Raw genomic sequence first — 27551 nt, 5'->3', positions numbered from 1 at the left:
AGAAGATGACAATTAAAGTCACCTTCTAGGAGAGTCCCAACAGGATCCACAGTATTAGTCTTGTGTTAGGGGTGAAAAAACTAAGGACCTGATTTAGATCTTGCCGGTATGGCCGCCAAGCCGTGTCGGTGGCGGGTCCGAAAAGACCATCACGTCAGAAGTCTTCCATCTGTCATATTTAGATTATTGCTGCTGAGCCACAAACCGCCACAGCAGAGTGCTGTCCCTAGCCGTCAGGCGGTGTGCTGGTTGTGGTTTGCTGACAGAGGGAGGACATCGCTGAACCCAATGGACATCGGACAAGGGCAGTGGCCATGGCAAAGAGGTAAGTCACACTCACACGCTACCCTTCACCTGTGCATCCCCCTGCATCACACACAACACAACACATACACACCATTATCCATTGCCATTACACCACAACTCAGCACCTACATGCTGCAACCACACATACTCGTACATCCATCACACATACACACACTAGTGACACTGCACTCACACATGACACAGCAACCAACATACTCATCGACACAAAAACATGCACACACAAGCACAACTACACACATCACAACAGTGACCCCGCACATCAACATGCACCTGAGTTCTGCACCCAGCAACACAACATACTCAGCAACATCCACACCTTATGCAAGTGGCACACATAGTGACACAACCACATCACCTCCCTCCACGTCACCCAGCCAATCTCATCGCACACACATATACGTGCTATTTGAAATTGGGTCTCTAGTTGGCAGAGGTGTAAACCCTTGTTCAAGTAGGGACCACAATCCTAGTCAGGGTAAGTCACTACACAACCTAAATTATCCTGTGCTAACCCTCTGGTAGCTTGGCACAGAGCAGGCAGGCTTAACTTAGAAGGCAATGTGCAAAGTATTTGTGCAATAACTCATACAGCAACACAGTGAAAACACCACAAAATGTACTCAACCCCATTTTAGGAAAATAGATAATATATATCTGAATACAATGAGACCAAAATGACAACAATCCAATAAGTACATCCTTAGATATGCACTTTTAAAGATTTTGGTGAAAATGCTGCATAAAAGCGCAAAGAGACAACTGTGGTTATCTGGTCGCACTGGACTGGGACAAAGCCACAAGTTCAGGCTGACCGCAATGGAGTACAGGCTGGCTACAGGGACCCACTTGGGCCTGCCGAACACAGTACCTTATGTCCTGATGCACGGTCTGTGTGGCGTGGCTTAGCGAGACTTCGTATTGTTTGGTGTCGGTTCAGAGAAGTTGTGCAGCAAGACTTTGTGGGCTTGGTGTTGCTTTGCATTGATCCCATGGTGCTGTGCGGCAAGGCATTGCAGGGCCTGGCGTCGCTTTGTGTCGATCCTAGGGGGGAGCTGGGCGGCGAGGCTTTGCAGGGCTTGGCGTTGCTGTCAAATCTGATGGGCTAGCAACTGCATGGCGAGGCTTTGCGGGGGTCACAAGGCCCGTCGTTGAGTCCGGTGAGGCTGACAGCTGAGCAGCGAGGCTTTGTGTTGCTTTGCAGCAGTTTTGATGAGCACACAGAAGGTAAAGCACCTTAGGCCCACTTCCAAGGCAGGGCAGACTCACAGCTTGTAGAGTCCAGGTGCAGATGGGTCAAGACTTTGGTGTCCCTGAAACTTGGGAACAGGAGGCAAGCTCAATCCAAGCCCTTGGAGAGCACTTCTGGAGGAAGGCAGAGTCCTTCCAGCAGAGTCAGGGGCCAGCAGGCAGCAGGACAACAAGCAGGCCAGCAGTCCTTCCAGCAAAGCAGTCCAGATGAGTCCTTTGGCCAGTCAAGCAGTCCCTCTGACAAAGTCCGGTTGTAGGTCCAGAAGTGTCTCATTTGGTGGGGTCACAGACCCAATATATATCTCCAAAAGTGCCTCTGAAGTGGAGAAAACTTCGAAGAGTGGTTTTGAAATGCATGAGTTCCCCTTTCAACCCAGCCCTGTCTGCCAGAATCCCTGTAGGGGTTATCAGTCCTTTGTGTGAGGGCAGGCCACTGTAAGAGATAGCCCCTCCACCCTTCTTGCCCAGGGAAACCCATTCAATATGCAGATGAATGCAGATGTGGCCAAGTGTCCTGTGTTTATGGCTGTCTATGTGGAATGCACAAGGGAAGCTGTCAACCAGCACAGCCCAGACTTAGATTGGAGACAGGCTGTAAGGCAGAGAAGGCAGTAAGTGCAGAGAAATGCCCACTTTCTAAAAGTGGCATTTCTGAAATAGTGATGTAAAATCCAACTTAACTAGTAAGTAGGATTTCTTAATACCATTCCAGCTATACCAAATATGACATGTCTATTCCTCTCAGATCAGAAATTACCACTTAAAAGCATAGAAGGGAATATCTAATGATGGCCTACGAGAGAAGCAGGTTTCACAGTAGTGAAACATGACTTTGGGAGCTTTTCACTTCCAGGACATGTAAAACCTATAAGTACATGTCCTGCTTTTTTACTTACATAGCACCCTGCCCTATGGGTTACCTAGGGCCTACCTTAGGGATAACTTATATGTGTACGTATATGTAAGAAAGGGGAATTTAAGGTTTGGCTAGTAGTTTAAAAAGCCAAGTCGAGGTGGCAGTAAAACTGCACACCGTGCAATAGTAGACCCGAGAGATGGTTAGGGGACTACTTATGTGGATGGCACAATCAGTGCTGCAGACTCACTAGTAGCATTTAATTTACAGGCCCTGGGCATATCTAGTGCACTTTGTTGGGGACTTATAGGTAAATTAAATATGCCAATTGGGTATGAGCCAAAGTGACCATGTTTTAGAGAGAGAGCACATGCACTTAGGCACTGGTAAACTGCACAGAGTCCTAAAGCCAACAAAAACGAAGACGAAGAAAGAGGAGGAAGAAGGCAAAATGTTTGCTGTGACTCTTCAGAGACGGCCATTTTCCAACGCACGTACTGACTCACACAACTCAAGCACAACATGACAGATACATGTCCCCTTGCAATGCGCACACATTTGCACAGTTGACGTGTGAATGTACCATCATTGTGGTGCCAGCATTCATTTGCCAGTGAATACTGATGCCATAATGACAGGTGTGTATGCGTTTGATATGTGTTGTCTACCAGTGTGTCCCCTCCCATGTCTGGCCCATCTGTGTCCGTTACAAATGCATGTCACAGTAATAAAAAAAAAATACTGTAACTTGTATATGTCTGCAGTGGTCCTGTACCCATGTGCAGTGATCCCCCCACAACGTATACAGCCAATCCGGGTTGCGTACCTTCATGTCCAGCAAGGGGGGGGAGGGTCGTGTTCTCTCTGGGGTCCTGTGGCAGCAGCAACGGAGGGTCCTGTCCAGTCGTGTCCAGCCAGAAAAGGAAGGAGAATTGGGAGAAAAGGTGAGTTTTCACCCCCTTTCCTCCTCAATCTGCCATGTCAGAAGTGTTGTTCAGACTGCCATTTTTTGCTTGGAGGTATGACACATCCAAATCTTCTCAGTGGTATGTGTTGCTGGAGTACTGCCATCAGCCATGGCCTATGGCGCCATGGCTACAGATGGGATTCCTTGGATGTGACTCTGATGGGTTAAAGTCTGGGGTTCACCAACATTTAATTACGACGGGTGGACCCCCATAGCGGTGGGAGCGTTTTCATTCAGAAAACCGATGGCAGTAACCGTCCCACCAACATCAAAGTCAGACCCTAAATGTCATGCAAACCTAAAACTTTCAGAGAGACCTGAGTGTAGAAGGTGGTTACACCTTTCACTGTGACAGCAGTAGAAAGAATTGTTTTTGCAAAACAAAGTAAAAAAAAAATGGGCATCAGAACGTATATAATGGCCAGGTGGTTACTGGGAGTAAATACATTTGCAGCCAGATGTACAAACAATTGGTTGCAAACTACTGATTGCAAATTGCAACCAGTATTTTTGTAACCAGAGTGGAATTTTGGAATACGACCTATGTACTAATGGGATGGTTTACAAAATTCCAAATAGTAGTGAGTCACAATCCAAACTACCTCATCAATATTTAAGAGGTATACCTCAAATTGTGACTCAATGCAACTGGGATCAGCAGACCACTATGTCTTTGATCGCTTTTATTTATTTATTTTTTAATTTACAGCCCATTTTTCTAAAAGGTAAAGGAGCATTTAAAACAATGGTTTTAAACTTTTAAAAATTGTTTGAGAGTAGAAAAAAGTCCCAGAACTACTGCCTATTTCACAACAAACCTTTTTTTACATTCACAAAATGAAAGACCTCTTTCCTTTTGTGAATAGGCTATCGCCCCAATTGGTGGGGTGATAACTTTTAAATATTTACCTCTTTGTTGGTCATAAACCAATCATCCATATGGACAGGAATCACTGTTTGGGATGGATGCCTACAACAAGCCACTTCCATATAGCAATTCCTTATCCAGTTCTAAACCTATTTTAGGAGTCGGAAAATAGTTGTAGACTTCGAAAATCGATTTAGATTATTGCAAAAAGCATTTTTGCGGTTTCAATCGAATCGAAAGGTTTGCAACCACAGAACTGCTTTGCACATCTGGCCCTTGGTTCTTACCTCAGACCTTTCGGACTAGTAGCTAAAATCAGGTGAAGACAACAGACTATGGGGGTTATTCTAACTTTGGAGGAGGTGTTAATCCGTCCCAAAAGTGACGGAAAAGTGACGGATTTACCACCAGCCGTATTACGAGTCCATTATATCCTATGGAACTCGTAATACGGCTGGTGGTATATCCGTCACTTTACCGTCACTTTTGGGACGGATTAACACTCCTCCAAAGTTAGAATAACCCCCCTATTTCTGCAGAAGGGCAGAAAACGTCAACTATGTGCTTACTCTCTTAATTAAAGTCCAGGAGAGTAAAGAATGGAAGTGAACTGCTTACATCAGCTTCCCTGACACAGACAAAACGACAATAAAATCAAAACAAAAATAGAATAATTGAGATGCTAGACAGCTGAAGGTGATAAGCAGACATGTCAGGTCTGTAAAGATGCCGTGAAGGCGCTCTAACCAGTGAGGAATTATCGCACTTTTGGTAAAGTCTGTCTCGGAGGGAAGGGCCATCGCTTTATCACCACTGGCTTAGTGGCTTTAGGGCTACAAAGCCCCAGCATGTCTGCCCATCGCAGGAAGCTTCACAGGTTGTCTGTGCACATAGATTTAAAGGTACAGCATTCCCATTGAAAGAAAGAGCAGACCAGTGTGAATACATAGGTTTAAAGGGGTATCTATTGAATGCAAGGCAGCAGGCAGACGTGTGTGAGCAAATAAATCAAATCATTTAGCACACGGATCCTATTGGTTTATCAGTGCTTGCAGTTGCATTTTAATAACCCAGTGGCCTTTGCAACAGTTTGTCACAATGTGGTCTTCTTTCCTTGTTTGTCCTTTGGCAGAATAATTTAAGAATTGCTTTTAGATGCTATGTGTTGTACACCTGACCACGAGTTTAGCATTGTTAGGTGATAACCTGACTGCACTTGCTGATGCTGGGCGATGTCCTTAGTCTGAAGTGAGGTCACTCGTACAGTGCTCTAATTGGAAAAACTTTACTCATAAATGGGAGGTTAATGTGTGGTGACCAAAACTGGGGAGAGTCATGAAACGCAGTCTGACAGTCTGTGCCCCAGTAATTCTCGGGGAATAATAATAAATGGTAAGATAACTCTAGGGGTTAATGTACTTGCTAGAAAGATCTTTGTTTTGTCTAGTCGAAGTTTTGGCTCATAAAGAAGCATGGAGGGTTAATTCTAGAAGTACATTGGATTGGGAGAGAAATTGCCGGCGCCACACTCCTCCAGCACCAAACGCTCACTGGTGCAGGTCAAATTAGTTATGTCTCAATAAGAGGATATTTATCAATCATAACCAAAATTAGAAGTTCTCAATCACAATGTATTAAAATATTTCCATAACCAAGTATCTTTTACTCCATATTTGAGTTTAAAATCAATCTTAAATCCAAATACTGTTGCAATAAAAAATAAAAAAATGTATAGAGCGTGCTACTCACCCGTGAGGGTCTCAAAGCGCTTGGGGGAGTGGCCGAAGTGGGGGCAAGGAGGGTCACTGTTCGAACAAGCATGTCTTGAGGTTTTTTCTGAAGAGTACGAGGTCTTTGGTTTTGCAGAGGTTGGTGGGGAGGGAGTTCCATGTTTTGGGGGCGAGGTAGGAGAAGGACCTGCCTCCTGTGGTGGTGCGTTGGATGCGGGGGACTGTGGTTAGGGCGAGGTCGGCTGATCGGAGGTTGCGGGTGGGAGTGTGGAAGTTCACTCTGTCGTTAAGGTAGGTTGGGCCGGTGTTGTGGAGGGATTTGTGTGCGTGGATGAGGATCTTGAATGTGAATCTCTTGTCTATGGGGAGCCAGCGAAGGGATCTGAGGTGTGGTGAGATTCGTTTGTGGTGGGGGAGGCCAAGGACGAGGCGTGCGGCTGTGTTCTGGATTCTCTGGAGTTTGCTTTTGAATTTGAGTGTGGTGCCGGCGTAGAGGGCGTTACCGTAGTTTAGTCTGCTGCTGATGAGTGCATGGGTGACTGTCTTCCTGGTCTCTGGGGGAATCCATTTGAAGGATTTTTTTAGAGTGCGGAGTGTGTGGAAGCAGGAGGAGGTTAGAGCATTGATTTGCTGTGTCATGGAGAGGGAGGGGTCCAGGACGATGCTGAGGTTGCGTGCGTGGTTTGCGAGGGTGGGTGGGGGGCCTAGGCCGGTGGGCCACCAGGAGTCGTCCCTTATGGTTTTGTTGGGGCCGAAGATGATGATCTCGGTTTTGTTGGAGTTAAGCTTGAGGTGGTTAGTTGTCATCCAGTTGGCGGTGTCGAGGAGAGCAGCGTGTAGGTTGGTTTTGGCGGTGGTGGGGTTGCGGGTGAGGGAGAGGATGAGTTGGGTGTAATCTGCGTAGGAGAGGATAGTGATTCCATGTGATCAGAGGATGTTGGCTAGGGGGATCATGTAAATGTTGAAGAGTGTGGGGCTGAGGGAGGAGCCTTAGGGGACTCCGCAGATGATCTTGGTAGCGGTGGAGTGGAAAGGTGGAAGGCGGACTCTCTGGGTCCGGTCGGTGAGGAAGGAGGTGAGCCCGTCTAAGGCTTTGTGGCGAATGCCTATGTTGTGGAGGCGTGTGTGGAGTGTGTGGTGGCAGACAGTGTCAAAGGCTGCGGAGAGCTCCAGGAGGATGAGTGCGACGGTCTCGCCTTTGTCGACTTTGGTCCTGATGTCGTCAGTGCATGCGATGAGGGCAGTTTCCGTGCTGTGGTTCTTGCGGAACCCGGATTGTGAGGTGTCAAGAGTGTTGTTTTCTTCGAGGAAGTGGGATAGGCGGGCGTTGACTGGTTTCTCGGCAACCTTTGCAGGGAAAGGGAGGAGGGAGATGTGGCGATAGTTGGAGAGGGTCTCCGGGTCGGCTTTGGTGCACTACTAGCACCACCTCTTTTCCAAAGCTAGATCACATTTCATTGTCTGATTGCAACTCCAGAAAGCAACTTCAAAGTTATTGTTAGCACCCCAATCTTATATGCTATTAAGAGCATTCTGAATTCTAAGCATATTCTTCATACCAAAAGGCTCTCAATTTCAGACAATGACATTTGATCTTCACTGTATTTTAAGTTCAGTCACAGAAGAAGCCCTCCAAGACCATGTGAGGAAATTACAATATACTTTGGAGTGGGTGTACATAGAAAACCATTTTAAGAGCATTAATCCTTGCGTTCCATGCTCACCAGCCTCCCTGGAAAGTGAAGGTCCATATAAAAGCTAACATACAGTAAGAGGGCAGAGTCATTGTGCAACAAGAGAGAAATAATTACAATTGCCAGCGTAGATCAATACCTAATAAACGTTGCCCAGTTCGTGGTAGAGATGCAGCTGCAGGAATAACTGACGAACTGAGAAACAATGGGTTGAAATATGTGGTATAATTCATAAACTGTGTGGAGAGGATGCAAAGTAGAAGGGGAATTGAGTGTACAAAACATCATACTATGTTACAAGAAGACATATTTCATGAGATGTAGATTAATTTCATTTTAATAAGTGTTAGAAGAAACAATGTGGCTTTAACACTGATTACCGTGCAAAACATTATTGAGAATACAATTAGAACACAACGGGCCAGATGTACAACCTATTTTACCAGTCATAAATGGCCCATTGGGCTGTTTGCAACCGGTAAAATAAAATGCGTTTTGGCATGTACCAAAGGCAAAATGGCAGGTAGTAACTTGTTACCCACTTGCATTTTGCTTTTGCGATTCAATATTAGGAAGGGGCATTTAAAGGGCTTCCCTTCTTAATAGCGAGTCGCACTGGTATGTATGAATATTTTGCGTCTGGGAATGCAGTTGCAAAACATTCAGACTTTACCGACTCCTTGAAGAAGGCAGTAACCCATTTGCAAACGGTAAGGGGTCCCCAAGAGACCTGCTTTCCCCTTTGTGAATGGGGGCAACAACACTTTTTCAGAGCAGGCAGTTGTCTCACGGACCACTGCCCACTCTAAAGAAATGAAAATAAAACCATTCATTTTAATTTTTGAAATGCGTTCTTTTTTCCTTTAAGGAAAATGGGCTGCATTTTAACCCAAAAAAACTGCTTCATTTAACAAGCAATCACAGACATGGTTGTCTGCTGACCCCAGCTGGCCACCATCCATGTGATTGCCAGCCATTCCCAATAGGTCGCAAAATGCGACCTGCCTCCTGAATATTAATGAGCCAGGTCCTTTGCAACCTATTTGGAAACAGTGTCTCAGATACTGTTGTACATCAGTGTTTGCGACTCACAAAAAATGCAAATTGTTAGTCATAAACACTGAGGGTTGCACATCTAGCCCCTGATCCCTAATTTTGAGGGCTATGTTATTTGAATGCTGTAAAATCACCTGGGAAAACCCAGTAAAGCAGAGTGCAGCCATCCCTGGTGAGGTTTTACCTCCCCATTCTGAGTTTCATAGGACAAGATGGGGGATGATGCAGGAGCAATTTACACTATACCGTATTCACAACTGCAAAACTCAGAATCGCGCTATGTTCCTGGTATTGCCTCATAACCTTTGTATTGAGTAAATACTGCTGGTGAGTATGAAATGATTCCACCAGTCTGTAATTGGATTGGAGCACGAACAGTTTGCTCCTGAGTTCGAATTTTGCAAGGCAGTCAGAATGAGACTTAGAATTATGGTCCTTATGTATCAATGCATTCCCTCAATGACACACAATGGGCAGAAAAACCCTTTGATATATCTGGTCACACGTTTGAAAGACTTTTTGTATAAAAATCCAAATTCGTAGGACAGTTATACGTTAAACAACTGCTATTTCTTGTTTTAACATTGTTCAAAGGTGCAGTGTCATAAGCAGTGCCTTCCCATAAAACCTTGCCCCATTCATTGGTTTATCCTTGCAACTGGGCCAGAGAGGTGGCAAAGGAAGTGAGGAAAAGAAAAAAGGGCACATCCTGAATGTGAAATAATAAATTCAGCGGTGTAGTTGTTGGACCATTATCCGCAAAGCTCAAGCAGTGGCGATAAGATGAGTAGCCTATTTCTTTGAAGTGAAAGAACCGTAGAGAAAGTAGAAGGTGTCCATTTGGAGATTGACACTTAGTGAGTGAATGCATGAAACAATCTCACCTTTGTCAGAGAAAAATGACATCTTTCGCCAGCAGCTCATGTATTATAGATTAGAAACATTACAAGAAGCTTTTGAGTAGCAGAGTGATCCTGCACGCTGACACTGGGTCAGCATTATAAATGCAACCTCTTACCTGTGTGTGGACCTTCTGATCAGGGCCCAATATCTGTTAGGTTTCATGTCCCACCATGGAGTGAGCCACCTTCATGGGTATTTAGAACAGTGCACTTCCCCGTCATCCTGGCTGTATGGACTAGCGAGATTGGCGAATGGCCACCAAACTTGCTAACCCCGGTGGAGAAGAAGAAAGAGGAGGCCACAGCAGGAATTAGAAGCCATTCATACCTGGGAATGTTAATAGTGTAATTCTCCTGCAAAGCCCTAAGTGTAATCTTCACCTGTATTACCTTTGATTAAAATTGATGCAAACATAAGAACATTGACAGATGCCCTTCCTACCTTCAAAACAAACACAGGACTTATTTCTGTCCTTGGTAGTTGACAAGGGCGTATAAGAATTTTTGTAATGGTTGTTCACTGCAAACTTCTTCAGTGTATTGCAACAACTCCACTCAACATGTTAGGAATCTGGTTGCTGTTTTAAATGGATTGAATTACTAAACATATTTTTTATCATTTTTGTAACTGGAGTCTTAGCCTGTGCTCTTTGGAAGTTGATGATTTTTACTACATTTTCCAGCCCTATGTGTCCCATTATTCCACTCTGAGAGTTTGAGCACATTTTATTTGTCATGTCTTCTGCGTCCTCGTTGGCCATCTGTGCCTGTGTTGGTCCTTGACAAGAAGTGTTGATGTCAGAAGGGAGGGTAAGTGTGTGGTAACGTGTGTGTTTCTGTGTGCAGGTATGTGTTTCTCTGTATTCACCATGTTGCAGGTGTGTGTGGCATATATGAGTTTTGCAAATAGAGCTGAGGTCTGCATGCGCTTTTATTCTTTTTTGCCAAATATTTTTATTTTTATTCATTGAACGATACAAAGAATGGTGTACAAGGACGTACACTCTCTCCCATTGAATTTCATATTAGCATGAAACATATATGACAGCATCATACTTATACTTCTCACATTAGACAGTCCAACATAGAACAAGTTACACAAAGTCATATCCATAGTGGCATTAGAAATCTTAAATATCATTCCGGCCTAATTGCGTGATGCTCAACCATCATATCCTTTCCATAATATTCATACCAGGGACCCAAGATCTTAGCATATTTCCTTGGACAACCCATAGCTTTATACGTGACCTTTTCTCCAACCATGTAGAGATCCATCCCCCTCTGCCTTTCCTCTAAAGTGGGAATCGCCAATGCGCCCTAGTATTTAGCTAAATCTCTCTTTGTCACTACCAGACTGAGATTGCAAAAGAGAAGCTGAGCTCTCAGGATATCTACATCAGTAGGGATACCAAGGAGTATGTGCTTGGGGTTTGCCGGTATGGGTGTATTTAGGATCCTTGCCAGCTCTTCCACAATTGCATTCCAATATGAGCACCCAGTGGGGCAATCCCAGAGTGTATGAAAGAACGTATCCCAATGTTCCCTACATTTCAAGCAATTTGGTGTCTCAGCCCTCCCGAATTTGTGTAGGCGGACCCAATCACAGTAGATTCTATGTAGGATCTTGTATTAATCAGAGCCTCCATTTAATTGCTACTTCTCATGGGTGCATTAGGGCAGCTTCCCAGTCTGTGTTGCCTAGTTCAACCAAATCCTCCTTTCATTTCTCCCTTAATTTCTGTAACTTGTTTGACATATTATTATTGATGGTCTTGTAGATGTAAAAGACCTCCTTCTTTAGTAGTTCCCCTGAAGTAATCTCCCTTCTAATGGGGCATACTCCGGGATGTTCGTTACATCTAGTCTCTCAGCTGGCCATCCATGCCTAAATTGTATGTACTTGTAATATTGGGAAGTACTGAGCTGATAGTCCAGATGGAGTGAGCTGAAAGGAATTAGCTCTCCATTTTCAATGAGATCCCCCAGTTTGGAAATATGACGAGGTCCCAAGCTTTAAAGCCTTTAACTTTACCTATCTCCTTAAGCCTCACTCCTAACCTCAGTGGGTTCTCCCAGGGCCATCTTTTCTCCCATCCCAGACATCTCCCTGTCCTGTTCCAGGCTTCAATGACCACATATAACTGGTAGCAGCTTTGTCACTCCTTTAGCTCCATATAAGTAATGTGTGGCCTGTTGCGGAACTGGAGACATTCCAGGAAATAGGTGGAGTGGTCTCCAGGTGAGTATCCCCAATCATTAATGACGATTAAATGAACTGCCCGGATGCCCCATTATATTGATTCTGCTGTAGGCTTTGCACTGCTACCCTGGGATGGCCTCCATCCCATAGCAACTTATGCAGCTCTTTTGTTTGTTTTGATAAAGTACTCATCTGGGATGGGATAATACTTACGCATTTTTATTCTTATGATTGAACCCACTAAAACATAGTTTCTGGAATGTCATGGGTTTGTGAATTTTTGTGGCCCTCAGTAGAGTTTCAGCTTCTCTCTACTTTCCACAAATGACCTTCCCTTATATTACTCTATTTCTACAAGCTCTTAAAGCCTCCACAAGATATTGTGCTGTATTCACAAATGTAAATTTATCCATATAGATTTACTAATGTGCAAACTTATTCTTGTCTTTAGGTGTGCATCTACAATTTTGTGCCATTCACCGTTTGAGAATGTGGATTTACTCCTACATGTAGACTTGGAACCACGTAATGGAGACATCTAAAAGTAAATGTATAAGTGTAAAGTTACTACTAGTAATTTTTCAATGTCACCAGAAATCTCTGCCACCGGGATGGACATCTCAGTGTGGTAAAGTATAGGGAAAGTGTATTAATGCATTAAAAATATATAAACCCTATTTTATAGCAAAGTAAAATAGTAAATTAATTTTAAATAGTTATCCGTAAACTAGAACTAATCAAGTAAAAAGCACATCAACTCATCAAACAAATATTTATTTATTCTTGAAACAATTAAAATATATTCTTTTTTTATAATTATAATTTTTTTCAATGAAATGCAAACACAAATTCCACCCTTGCTAACATTTATTTCATTTTATTAAGTTATGTTTTTTACATTTATGAATTCTGAAAATGCTGAAAAGGCTGATATTGCCAATGTAGAGGAATAATTCCTTTAAAAGTTTAACAGACGGAAACATATGGCTGTCCCCTTTTTCTTTGCTCCTAACTCTTTTTACCCTCTCATTCTCAGGGTAAATGTCAGGACGGTGCTTCTTTGTGGATTGTTTGGTGCTATAAAAGTTTAGGTAAACAATCTAGAAAGGGTTGCATCTCTAGAGTATCACAGCCAGTCTGTAAAAATGAGGCAAAAACACTCCCAAGATGGCTGCCTTGTTGTGTCCTCTCTCCTGCAGGGACAGGCCTGGTAGGGTTGCTGTGGCACCTGGCATATGCCCATTACACTCCAAAACAAAACACATGGGTTAAAAAACATTGTCATTTACAACGCCAATAGCTCTAACTCTCAAAAATGCAAGACTTATTGTATTGCAAATGCCCATTTAATTCTATTTCCTACCTATAATGTCTCTGTAACCTTTGTTTTTTCAGTGAATTTCTTTTTTATTTTTAACGTAAAGTCATTTTCATTACGATACGTTAATCCAACCACCACTTTGCCTTTGTCTGTGCGCAACAGCAGTTGGCCACAGAACCTGGCCTCCAGCCATCCCCTTTAACCACCCAAAAGAGAGAGAGAGTGTGACAGGACCGCGGAGGAGCCTCAAGGGCCATGCAATCTTAGTCATCTCCCCTCGTCCTGCTGGAGTCCGCATTTTTTCCACATGCAGGGAGCTGCTTTAGAAAGCAGCTCCCTGCTTGTGGAATCAATGTTTTCATCTGTTTCCCTGCACGCATGTTTGCTTGCAGGGAAACAGATGAAAACTCTGCTTTCTGACAGCGGGGGCTGTTTCACAGCCCCCGCTGTCAGAAAGCAAACAGCTGTGTCCAGGGGGTGGACACCCCAGGACATAGCAGGTGCCAGCCCTGGGAAGTGGCAGTCCCCAGGGCCATCAGTGGCTCCTAGAGGAGGGGGGGCACGCGGCCCCCCTCCCACGAGCATTGCCCTAGGGAGAAGGTGGTTCCCCGGACTCAAGGGTTCAAAATGGACCCTCTTCACTCTTTTATTGTTGCCCCGGGGATGTGGTGGTCCCTGGGGCTGTGGGGGAAGGGACCAAGCAGCCCCCTGCTTTGTATTGATGTAAAGCCCCAGGAGATGGCGGTACCCAGGGCTGCAAGGGGGCCATGTGGCCCCCCATTCAAACAATGAGGATTAAGCCCCGGAGAGGTGGAGGTCCCCTAGAGTGCGAAGGGGCTGTCCACCCCCTAAACCCCACACACAATTACCATTTAAGCCCTGGGGATGTGGTGATCCATGGGGCTGTTAGGGGGGCTGTGCGCCCCCCACCCCAAGTTCAATTAGCCTTAAGCCCGGGGAAGGTGGCATTCCCTGGCCTGCAAGGGGGCAGGAACCCCCACATAGAATTAGCATTAAGCCCCGTGGAGGTGGCGGTCTCTTCACCTATAATAACAAGCCCCAGGGAGGTGGCCATCCACAGGGAAGAGATAGGCCCAGGAGGGGGGCCCCATGCGTACCCTCTCTCTTATTTTAAACATGCCCCTGGGACCTAGCCCTCTGGGAACTCAACACCAGAGCTAAGGGTTCAGGGTGGCTCTACCCTGACCCCATTTCCTTTTTCTTATTTTACATTTTGTTTTGTTGGACTCAGCTGAAGCTGAGTCCCAAAATGGCTGCCAACACTTCAAACCAGAAGTGTTGGCAGCCAATCAGAACTGTTTATTTCCCTGCACGAGCTCATTAGTTTTCACGAAATCGCCTTGAAGGATCCACGGCCGTAGATATTTAAATGTATTTTCCCTTTATTATCTCCAAAACTACTGAACACATTTACACCTAATAAGCAAAAGCAAAATCTGCATACCAAAAGCTAGCTTTCTGCCAAATTTGGTGTAATTCCATCTAGCATTTCAGGCTGTAGTCGTGTTAAAATGGAATTAACATGGGAAATGCATGCTTTTTTTTTTACTCCCACCCCTTTTTCTCTGCCTCTGCTTGACGGACGACCCCAAAACTTTCCATGCACAACAAGAATCACTGGCACACTTTTTTTATTTATTTATTTCATGAAGATTCGGTGAATGGTGCCAAAGATATAGGCAAGTAAAAAACAACTTTTGCTATGGAAACGTGGTCCTATCTATAACTACCTAGTGGTGACTGTCACTTGTTTTTTTTTAAATATATTCTTCCTTGGCAGCACCTTCTGTCTGAGATACCAAACATGCATGGTGGACTACTAATTTACTCTGTTTATTAATAATTATGCATGGTCGAGGCCAGCAGGCCAAAATGCATCACTGAGCTGGGTTGATGTAATTGTTAATTAACATGGTGAATTTGCAAGGTGTCTGTGTGTGTGTGTGTGTGTGTGTGTGTTTTTGTGTGTGTCCTACTTCCATATTCACAATAAATACCTTTTATAAATAAATGTGTATGAAAGTAATTACAAAGAAAAAGATCTTTCAACATTTCTTTTGGATTTCCTAGTTTTCCTAAATTTTGACAATTTTTTAGAAAAGATGAATTCTTTTACATTGATTATTATACTTTAACCTCTCAGTGAGAATTAATTCTTATTGATATCTTATGCTCGGAATTCCTCAACCTGTAATCTGGTGGTCCTCAAGGTCACCTTTTGTGTGCCATTAGTATTGCAGAACCTTCATAGATATTAACAACTCTTAATCTTAAACGGGCAACTTTCCTTGAGGACCATTTTAGAATCCCGGCTGGTGGCCCCAATTCTAGCCCTTGGGTTGCAAGGGCTGATGCATACTGCCCATCCAATTGTCCTATAGCAGAATGTTATAATGAATGAATCCACAAATCTAATGGGCAATAGTGGTATGTTTTCGAAGGTGGTTTTGTGTGGGCCATGATACACAATAAAATACAATTCTCTAAGAAATCCGGAAGTACTCTTAGGAAGTTGTGACACGGTGTACTACTATACATAAGCAATGCTTAGATAATGTGCTTTTTCACCTGAGAAAAAATATCTTATGCTGAGAAGGGCCCTAATCGTACAAACCAAATGGCTGTCTGGATGGGGATTTACTCCTAATTTTAAAAGAAGTACATCTCCTACTCTGTGAAGGGTGGCAGAAAGCCACATGCACATTTGGTGATATTTTGAGGGAAACGCTCTGATTAAACTATTATTTTTCATACAGTTTAGTGCTTTGTTAAAGTGCTTTTAATTTTATTTACCTAAATGGATCATAGACTTTTTTTTTTACAATATATGTTGACACAGCTTTTTTGATCCGTTCAAACATATTCTTGCATAATCAGCCAACGTGTTGTGCAACGAGCTTAGGTGGACTCTGCTTTATCGGGGCTTACATTTAATAACATTCGAAGTCAGAACCAAACTGTTATAGAAGTGCTTGCGATAACTGGATAACACAGTCTGTGTGTTTCAGTCAACTACTGGAACGCAGGCTGTCTGATTAGTTCCCTAGTAGTCTCTGTTCAGGTCGCACTGTCTCGCCTGAGCATTTGTTCGTTGTATAGATTATGATACAGTCGTTGGGTGTTCCTCAACTTTCCATGGCATTCCCACCCTAGATCCCGGGAACAGATTTATTCCCACATAGTATGACGCCGTCCTGTTGTAATATTGTACGAGAGTAGATATATTTACGAGTGTGAATTCACATTTAGGTAATAGAAAAAGTGAATTTGCACGTAGTTTATCGCTGAACTTGCTTGCATATCTTCCCTCAGGATTGCTTAAAATAAGGTAAAACATTACTCTTGTAGTCAGTGGTATGTGTGATTTTGAGGCCACAATATCAAGAGATGGTAGTTGACATTTCCGCAGGGCACTCAAGCATTGACTATGAGGTGAGTGGGAATACCGGGTGGAATCCTCTCTGCTCAACATAAGTGAGCAGGAAAAGGGCGGGGATGCAGCCTCTCTCCACCCAACCATCTACCAAGGTTGGCAGCAGGGTGCTGCCAATGCCAGGCAACATTTTCCCCTCCTGTTGCCACCTGGGATCACTGCACATATATCCCCGTGAGTCATGATCAAGGCCTTGTTAAGGTATTCTTGTGCCATGTGTAGTGTTTGTCTGGGTATTAGTGAACCAATATGGAGGAAAATGAAGGTGGGGAGCCTCACCCCCATGCAAATGAGCAGCAGAATGGTCGCGCCTGGGTTACAGCCCCAAAGTTATAAATGTGAAGGAAAGGACGCGCACTGCATTCAGCGTGCAGCACCAAGGTTAATAAAGTACGCTGCCACCACACTACTTGGCCCATGTCTTTACCGGGGCTTACCACCCGCGGGGGCCTACACTACACCATTCTCATGCAAGGCACCATAAAAGGCTAAACAAGTTTACCGACTATCTCCTCTTGAAGGGGGAGGGGTGTGCCCTCCTACGGGTGAACAATGGGCGTAGTAAAAGGTAAATCCTCTCTGTCATTACGACTTTGGCTTTTTATGCAAAATAATTTTTTTTCTTATTTACTAAGGCCACAGCAGTGCAGATTCAGCTTAAGAGTGTTTGTACACTGAGCCCAGATCGCATCCAATGTCCACCTGATTCCATCGTGGAATCACTGGCTCCTGCCAACTGCAATGAATGCAATGGCTTGGTCCCAGGGCAGGACTGGCCATAGCAGGCATCGCCATTTTCCCGGTGGGCTGAAAGAGTGGGGGCCGGTCTTGGAGGGTTGGTGGCTGGTTTTGTGAATGGGGGTGGGTTTTGCAGCAGTGTTGCGAACTCTGCCCTCAAAACAGCAGCAAGCTCCTGCTTGCACACCCCCTATGAGTTCTTAAAACTCTGCGTGGTACGTGTATGTACAGTTTTAAGACCTCACTGTGCATGAAAAGGAATACACACCTCCCGGGGCCTGGAAAAAGTTGCCAGGGCTGCTTTGGGTTCCCAGTCTGGCTGCGCTTAGTCCTGTGACTCCTTGGTGGTATCAGAATCTTCTCAATTATCAACGAGAGTACCCTTGCTACACAGGATCCTGTTAGCCCATCCGTAGTTTATTGCACTATAAAGCCACCCATTCTCCAGTCCATATACTTTGCTTCAAAGACAAGTGACAGGTGAATCCCTGCATCTCCTTTTAGAGGTTCAAGTGCTCCTGATACATCTGGCCACGTGTGACAATGACCAATCAGGGCCTTCTCCCATTACAAGAGTTTGAGTTCGATAGTCCCAATGTCTCATGCCCATTGGTGTCTTCGCAGAGCTCTAGAACTGATGGCTTCTGCCTGCCAGCTTCACAGCGGAGGCCACCACAGTCCCGCTGGCGCAGTGGGAGGGGGAGGGACTAGACTGAATGCTCCAACTCTTCAGGGGTCTCTTCAGCCTATGGCCAATGATTATCTGTGAGGTGTGGGAGACTCAGGGGCCCCCTATTCTCATTCCGAGGGTGGGGGCATCATTTTGCATTGGGCCACTGCTGCATACTTGAGGTTCTTCTCAGAAGATATGGGGTAAGCGTTTTTTTAGCTGCATTTAGACGACAGAACCGTCGACAAAAGTATCTTTGTTAAGTAAGTACTGTCCTATAGGGGCAAGAAATAAAACAGGCTCAAAAGATTCCTCTCTGTTCTGGAGACACACAGACCACCTCGCTGACAGGGAGAAGTGAGTGATGTGTACAAGCTCATTGAGGAGGCAAATATCTACATCAACGTTCTGGGCCTGATTTAGAGATTTAGAGTTTGGCATATGGGGTTACTCAGTCAGGCCTGATGGGCATACCGTCAGCCATATAATGATTCCATTATAGCCTATGGAAATCTTAGTATGGCAGACAGGATATCCGTCATGTTTGTGACGTAATAACCCGTCCACCAAACTCTAAATCAGGCCCTCTGTCTCAGGGCAAGCATTCTGCTCCAAAGTTGTAAATCTGCATTGTGTAAGTGTGTATGAATAAATCAGACATTATAATGCGTTCACCGAACAAGCTCAGAAGTGCTCCAAATACCAATCGAACGATGTGGCAATGTGATTAGCAAGAGCACAACCTTAATTACTGTCTTTCTGTTGAGGGTCACTAATGAGAAGGAGGGCACTCTAAACAGGGCCAGGCTGAATCAGCCGTACATTTTTACAGTCTTTAAGTGCAAACTTTCTGTGCCAGTATCACCTTTGATTAGGTTTCAGGAGACATTTTGTTTTGTAGGAAAACATGAACGTATGTGATGACAACTTAACAGTTTGCAGGTGGCCAAGAAGCACTCATGGTATTAACACAGGAATAATATGCATGACTTGTTTCAGTGGTAGCTTTAAAGCTAAATGCAAATTTGGTCCTGTGTCTTTGCTCATGTTCTCATCTTTACTGTGATCCTGCACACCGATGAAGAATCTTGTAGAAGTTATTGGAGCTCTAGAGGTTGGAAAAACTCACAAGGATTCTTTTTAGTTGTCAGATGAATAATTTAAGCGTTTCATTGTAGGCACTAGTTTCTTATTGCATCCTACATCGCACCCAAGACTTGGATTGACCTCTATTAACACATCAGATCCTCCTTCTCACTTCTTGAGTTATGCAAGAAGCTGAAGACCTGGCTCTTTGGATAGGCACCTTGGGGACCACAAACCTACACACCTGCCCAAGCTCCTGGATACCCTGTCAGGTGATTAGTCCACAGTATAAATCAATAAAACAGAACATAACATTGTAACTCCAGTGGGATCTCACTGTTGCTTTGGCCACACTGGTTAACCCACTGTTTGTACTAATGATATTACAATGTATTAACTTATCTAGCAGCAGCCTTTCATTTGCCAGAATCTAAGACCAAAGATTATGTTAACTGTGTGCCTTAAGCTTTGGTGCGTATCCTGTGTTTTTGTAAGGGCAAGATTGGACTTTGGAATACATTCTTGTTTGTTCAAAACTATCTTCCAAGATTGTCTCCCTACCTTGGTCCATTGATCCAGTGCCACCGCTCAGATGTAACAGGAGCTCTGAAATTTTTGGCTACCAGAATAAATGCTGTAGTCTATGTTCTGCCATCCAAGGAGATAAACCCCTGGCAGGCATGATTAAATGTATTTTAACACATGAAGTGTTTCTATGTGCTACTTATAGAGAGATCTTCATAAAAAATGTGGATCCCTCATTCATTAAAACCTGCACCCACTTAATTTGGTTTGCAGAGGCATGTATGTACACATTGACGTAATCTGGAAGGTAGCCACATGGGATACCCAACATGTTTTATGCGAACACTTCCCTCTGTCCATCCTTGTTGATCTAAGTGAAGCAGGCTAATACTACCTCTTCCTCGGGGGAAGGCGATAAGGAAACCCATGTATGTCTTGTCTTTAATGTAAATCATAGTTCTAAATCTTAGCCATAAGCAAAACATCCCTTTTCACACTCACATCTGTAGCTTCTCAGGGTCAGTACCTATTACTGACTACGCCGAAGAAACAGAGTGAGTTGAGGCTCTTCCTCTTGTCCAGGCCAGACGTTCTCTGGTGCCTTACTAAATGGAGGGTTGACTAAACAATGGGAAGCTACTGTAAATTACCAAATGTTTGGCATACAATAGCTTAAGGTTGGGCTCAGACATATCTTCCTGAATGCACACAAAACACTGTGCTTCCGTACAGGTGAAAAGAAGGAAGTCCCCTTGCTTGGGTGACCACTGCAAGGACAGAACACCACTTTGGGCTTTTCTATGATAGGGGCGTGATGTGTATGTGCTGTAAGCACAAGGATAGGAATATTTAAATTATAATACTGGTGATGAGTTATTAAATAATCTACATTCTCTTTTGTCTTTGTGGAAGCAGCACTGGAATTCAAGATTGTATCCCCCCTGATTGTATTAAACTAACTCTCTTGCAACTTCCTCTACCATGCCAGATGATAATCTCTTCCTGAGGCCACGTGGCAAAGATGACCATGATGCAACAGTGACTGCCCTGAATGGACAATTTGGGTTGCATTGTAACTTGAGATATGAGTGTTTTCTCGTGTGCCAGTGGCAGCATGGAGAAAGCAAGGAACTTGAATGGTCTCAGGAGCAACTTTGGGGGTTGGCTAGCAACATCACCTTTGTGACCCCAAAGGACAGGCTAAGGGCTGGATCAAACTGTGGTGTTTTATCCTGCATGAACCTGCATGTTACTGGAGGTGATCATTTACCTGGGAATATCTTATGAACTGTTGCATTTCAGACACATAGAAGCTGCCCTGATGGGAATGGCAGTAGGGTGGAAAAGAAGGTCAAAATTGTTACCTATGAAATGCTAACAAGCCCATGTTCAGCGCCAAGTGGGACAACCATTTGACAGAGGTGCCCCTGTGTCAAAAACCAATAACAATGGCAATGAGATGCTCCAGCAAGTGGTCTGCCCTAAACTGGAGTGCCAATGCTCAGTTGATTGTAATTTAAACCAATTTGCAGAACCCAACATTGAAAGTGCATGAATGACTGTACATTGAGAAAGTAGAAAATTGGCAAAGACTTATGCCCTCACACATGATGAGACTGCAGTATCCTCCTTCTCTCTGACTGATGGAGAAAAGGAACCAGAAGAAAGCTTGGTGTTCTCCATGACTGAAGGGGCTTTAAGAGACCCCCTACCCATCCCAAATACAAAGTGGACATTGATAAGTGTCAATCACCACACTCCTCTATATGGGGGGCGTAATAGGGAAAGGGTGCACTGTCCTTGTTTGCGCCCAGTACACCATTAAACTGGCGCACCAGGTGTAAACAAGAGCAGTGCACCCTAAAGCAATGAATGTGCTGCCTTGAGGGCAGCCACAAACTTGTGCTGCCCAGGGGGCAGTGCATTCAGTGAAATGCACAGCAGCTGTTTCAAAGCTGCTCTGTGCTTCACAGTGCAGGTGATTTATCAAGCCCCACCCAGTACTAGTTAAATACATACGTGATTTCACATACCGCAAGATAAGGTAGTGATACAAGGTATATAAGGGAAGAGAATGAATGTGAGGACAAACGTGTGTAGGTGTAGGTCCCAGTGAGAGCAGATGTGGTGGGTTGTGAAGGACCGATAAGAACCACATGACAAGCCGCTATGAGCATGAAGATATATAGGCGTAACCCGACATGTGGGGATAAATAATTATACAGACATTACGCAGCCTGTGAGGACCATTGACCATGCAACACGGGTCAGATATAGGATACTACAACACATTATAAGAAAGTAATCGCATATAAGGCGAGAAAATGAGGAAACGTAAGAGACGGAAGGATCAGTTAGAGAATCTACCCAAGAAGGGAGCCAGTGGAAGAGAATGTGATAATAATTGGGTTTGCCAAATTATGCCTATAGACTGGTCCCATATTTGATTCTATGATTTGGATGCTAAGGGATATGTTCTGGCTTTCCAGTGTGTGACAATAAGGGAACCACCCCTCACCCCCTCTAGACTGATGAGACCCTCCCCTGACAGTTGCAGGGTAAGTGCAAAGAATTTAGGTGCATGAAGAGGTATGGTTCACTGAGTAAACATGAGTTACAGGTGGACTAGGGGTATAAAGGGAATATCCTTACATCAATAATGTACACTGTGCAGTGTTTTCATTCACTATGTGTGATTCACATTGGGTGTTGTATTAACACTAATGGATACCGTATGACATACCAACCTACCATGGTAACCTCCCTTTGTTATTTAATTTTTAGGAGACGCTTAGAGGACACAGGTAGGATTTAGTCTTACCTTATGCATGCTAGATATAACAGACATGCAATAGACAGTAGGGAGTAGAAGACGTTTTGCCCTGAAGAAGGTCGGAGGACTCATGCTTCAAGAACTAAGTTTCTTAGCAAGTATCTTTACGACGGTCGAAACATGATGGCAGTTTGAAAAGGATGTAGGGATCCATTATAGATCCACTAGACACCTGGATGCCCAATCGTATAGAAGGGAGCGAACTGGTTTTAATCCTACCCAATATCATCCTGGATGAAGATACTCTTTGGATAGATATTAAGATACTTTTAACTTTTACTTTGTTACAGCACTGGTACCCTACTGACCAGGAGATGCTTTATGTAGCTCTCCCTACCCCTGGAGGAGCTAGTTCTCCCCTGAAGTTATGGCTGAGACCGCTGGGTCAGTATCATCTGAACCTGGTGGTTTGGACTAGCCAATTATGAAGCGTGCCACGATTAAGTGGGTGAGGCTTTTCCAGCCACAGAGGAAATACCCCCTAAATAAGGGTAATAGTCATCGTAGCACAGTAGGCATTAAATAAGTATACAGTAGTGAATGAAGCCCTAGCCCCATTTTCATGAGTATGTGACCTTCATGTATTGTGCCATCCTAGGCACACATATATTTAGCTCACGCATTTTCTCTCTGTGCACTGCTCAGTACTTTAGCCTTTCTGTATTGTGCCATTCAGCGCAGAGTCATCACTCATGTGCTGCGCAGCACTTTATATTTAACTAATGTAGGCAAAGAGTTAGTTAAGCACACAGCAGTGGAACTTTAAAAGGTGAGTGAGCCTGTAGGCCTCACTCCAGTGAAACAGGTGAAAAGGACATTTTCACTCCTACTGATCACTATATGGTGTGCTTCAGGGTCTGCTCATCTATTCTCGATGGTGGATTTAAAAGTGTCTCTTGGTGCTTCAGGGTCTGCTCATCTATTCTCGATGGTGGATTTAAAAGTGGCTCTTAGTGCTTCAGGGACTGCTCATCTATTCTCGATGGTGGATTTAAAAGTGGCTGTTTCATCACCAATGGTTTAGCTTAAGTTTGGCTGAGACATGTCTGGATGGTCAGTCCAAACACCTGTCTGAGGCTGAGAGTTTGGGACTTTAAGTTCACACTAGATCAGCAGTGCGACCTTACATGTGTGTGTTGTAAGCGAGTTGTATGTGTATGTCCTCGGATGTGGATATGGTTTCTTGGAGTCGCAAGGTTCCTAAAAGAAAAAGAAGAGCTGGGGATGCAGATGTCAATGTGCTTAGTTTTGCCTTATTTATATATAGCGTTGCCGTAATTCCTAGTAGAGTTCTGCTGGTCGCAGTATAGCAACAATAAACTCTGTCGACAGCTGATCTGTTGTCCGTTTTTGTATCAATTAAAACATTGATTTCCTACTTCCTTAAAGTATCATGAGGAGTTTTATTACCATATGTTGTCTAAAATATCGTACCTTTCTACCTTTATTTCGTCAGGATTTACAAATCGAAAGAGAAAGAAGCAAGTACAGTATATCTGGTGGCTGCACTGCCCTTTCTGTGGTTTACCTGCTGGGGAAATTGTATGTGGCCAACGCTGGAGACAGCAGGTAAACAACAAAGCCATTATATTTGCATTGAATTAATTGAGTTATTGATCATGTCTTTCTTGTATCTACCAATGTTGTCAAGATGTAATGTATAGTGCGCATTAACCTATGAAATGTAGTCCTCCTTGCAATGATTCTTACACTTAGGCCTTTTCCCCTGCACTAAGCTTTTTCAAACTATAACCCTTTATTTCTTGCATGTACTCAACCTCTTTCTTTGAGAACCATTTGTGATGAGATTTTCTAAACATGAGTTTGCCTAGCAACGCTAGGCAGGAAAGAGACATGCACTAATATTGAAAATGAGAGATTCCGCGCCAGGCACTGTGGATGAATCGATTCAATGAATGAAAGAGTGTGGACATTCGAACTTGTTGAAATGTGTTACTGTAATCTGCAGTGAGAAGTGAATAGCATTATTAGAAAATTATTCTGCCTAACAAAAGTGTTACCATTAGCCGGAGGGCCTTGGCGAAACATTTTCGAATAATGGATAAGTCGAAGGGATGTAAGAAGAAATGCCATTTAGATAGGTATTAAAATTCGTTCTAAAATTCTTCCAAAATGCCTTTATTTTTAGCAAAATTCACCTAAACAGTGATCTGGATTTTCCGAGGGAACTCTGGCTATCCGAAAAAGTCTCTGCAGGCCATCAGGTATCACAAAGTGCATCTGAACTACATGAGGTGGCTCCTGATGGTAAAAGGAGTGGCCACTTTTCTCTAAACTCCTCTGTCCAGCTCTGCTCGTCTATTAACATAGGCCGCTTAGGGGATGCTGAATCTCACTAGAGACGCCCTACTGGTGGCAGGACTGTTTGAGGGGCTGCTGATACTGCAGATACCTTCAAAGCCTTTTTGATAGAGGTGGCCGTGGAGATGATGGCTGCCTCATGGGTGGAGCCTCAGAAACTCACTGCATTCAGTGAAAATGAGGCCCAGGGCAGCGTGACATGGCCATGGACAGGATTTACAATGTGGAGGAGTCACTTTTGGAACAAGTATGTAGCTGGTATCGTTATGCTTTCTGTCACCTGGCACAATGTAGTGGAGAAGAGCTGTGGAGGAGGGGAACACTACAGAGTGCAATGTAGCATTTTCATTGCCTTGGCTCCAGGCTCAGCCATTTTCTGTTTCATGGCAGAGTATTGATTGTTTGTGGTAGTGTGTCAGAAAAGTACCCGAGAAGAGATTATATTTTTTTCAGCCCCAGACAAGGGGAAAAAAACATAATTAGAGAATGGACCTGGTGACCATGCCCTGTAAGACCTGATGAGAGGATGGTGAGAGAAGCTGCATGCTTCAAGAACACTATTGGGGAAAACCTGAATACTGTTGAGAAGACCACAATAGATGGCGAGACACATCTGTGGAAAAAAGGAGATGGTGGTGACGGGTTTGAAGCTACAGCAATACATATGAAGATAAAAGCTCAAGACACAGAGGACAGAGATTTCACCACAAATCGTGATGCGGACGCACTCTTTGAAGGTGTGCTAGCTATGCTGAATTGGAACTCCATCATTTAAACTTTTGAAAACACAATGATGGATGCATATTTAAAGGTCATGGGATTTCCTCTGGTGGCTACGGAGGAAGATCTTATTGCTTTGATATGCTCATTTTTACGGATAATCAGACACCTCCTGATCACAACGGCCATGTGCATGCCAAAAGTTGTGTCATTCACCATCTAGAGTATCTGGTCCTTCTGCTTCTCAGAATGGATTTGCACTGGTGTTCTAGACTGGCATAATTCAGTTTTACGAAAAAAAGATTTTCTGAAATAGTCTTTTCTTTGTCCTTACGTTTTTTAATGCATTCAAACAAAAAGTAATATTGTCTTCCAAGTTTATAAGCGGTCATTTAACACTCTTAGGGCCATATGTACCAAAGTATGTTCCTATTGACACAGAATGGGTAAAATCCTTTGATACATCGGGCCCTTAGTGATCAATTCTTTAGTATAGGAGCATTGTCAATTGTCTACTTGCTAAATGTCAGAGGTAATTTTAACAAACGTTGATTTAACATTGTTTCAAACACGGAATAAATTATTGAGTTTTATCACTGACATTGATGTCAGTGATGTTTACGAAGATAGTTGAGGTCTTCAGAGGAGCAATCAGCGGAAAGACTATTTTACTTACAGATTGTGTCTATTTTACTTACAGATTGTGTCTATTTAAGTGGCATATTAGCTTAAAGGGTAGCGCAGTCCAATATTTGTCTGTCTGATTCTGCCGTAGACATTTGGACTCAGGTCACATCCCCAACACTGACATGTTCAGCTGGCCTAGTCCAAGTATAATCCCAAAACTGGTAAACGGCCTGTTTGCCAACGTTATGGGAGAATGATAGTTTATGGCATTGATTTTGAACTGCCTTTGTGTCTGAAGGAGAGGCTGCAATGCTTAGTGCTAATAAAGCGTGTCTCCCTGTCCGCGGCACAAGACATTAATATTGAACTACCACGGCCAGCTGGGTAGGGGATACGTCCCCCAGCAAGCCCTGCTGTACACCACATAGCCTTTGTGCCTGAAGGAGGAGCTGCAACTCTTGGCACTATTAAAGCGCTCCTCCTTTCCCACGGTGCAGGACATTGATTTTGAACTGCCAACACCTGCTGGGGCGGGTCTACGTTCCCCAGCTAGGCCTGCTGCACACCACACTGCCTTTGTGCCTGAAGGAGGGGCTGGAACACTTGGTGCTATTAAAACATGTCTCTCTCTCCGCAGCGCAGGACGCAACCGGGCCTGACCCCTGGAGAAGACCAGGCCAAGAGGAGGCCCGTCTGTGCCCATTCACGGCCAAACGAGGCTGGGCTGGACCACGTCTTGTTGTTTCTCATTTTTGGTAGTGGCTTTATTCATTTGGCGAGTGGATTACCATATCCAGTAAGCAGGGTTACCACTCTATTTTCTCTGCATTTTTGACTTTGTGTGCTACCTATAGAGCGTGACAGACCTTGCCTTTTCCACCTTTCTGGCTATTTTCAAGGATTACTTTCATATCAATGGGGAAGAAAAGACTTCATTGGTGCAAGAGGGAGGGGCGTAAGGGCCTGCGCTCCACTGCCCCATCAGCTCGTATCTAACCGCAGCCATGGGAGCAATCTCCACCAAATTAACTTGGTGGAGGATCGCATTGAGGCAGTGCAAAAGCTGATCACTGATCCCCTCTCACCAACTGAGATCAAATTGAGGGCCCTTGGCATGGAATCTAATTTGACTCCAATTGTTACAACTGACAAAGATGGTTCAGCAGGTATCCCTCCTAATCAGAAAGCCACAAGGCAGAAAAAGAGTAAGGTAAAATAACCCATGCGTAGGGCATGAGGACATAAGCGCTATAAGTCTGGCATCACCTTGTCCCACTTCCGCAATGGCAGCACCATCTAAAAGGAAGCATGATGAAGGGAGCAGAGCTGGCCCATCTTTAACAGCCCATACCCCATGGATGTTTTTGCACAGATCAAAACAAATCTTTACCACCCCCTGGCACT

General features: G+C 44.1%; 1 protein-coding gene across 1 annotated transcript in view; it reads left to right on the top strand.

The window, feature by feature from the left end:
- Window positions 1-27551, top strand: part of PPM1H (protein phosphatase, Mg2+/Mn2+ dependent 1H) — a 726537-nt gene that overhangs the window by 331706 nt on the left and 367280 nt on the right. Inside the window, exon 4 of the mRNA XM_069229078.1 lies at window positions 23935-24047. Within this exon, the coding sequence (XP_069085179.1) occupies window positions 23935-24047 (113 nt within the window). The remainder of the gene's footprint in view (window positions 1-23934; window positions 24048-27551) is intronic.

Source organism: Pleurodeles waltl, chromosome 4_1 (assembly GCF_031143425.1).
Source record: "Pleurodeles waltl isolate 20211129_DDA chromosome 4_1, aPleWal1.hap1.20221129, whole genome shotgun sequence".
NCBI lineage: Eukaryota > Metazoa > Chordata > Amphibia > Caudata > Salamandridae > Pleurodeles > Pleurodeles waltl.
The sequence above is the reverse complement of the archived record's forward strand: the minus strand, read 5'-3'. Positions and strand labels throughout refer to the sequence as shown.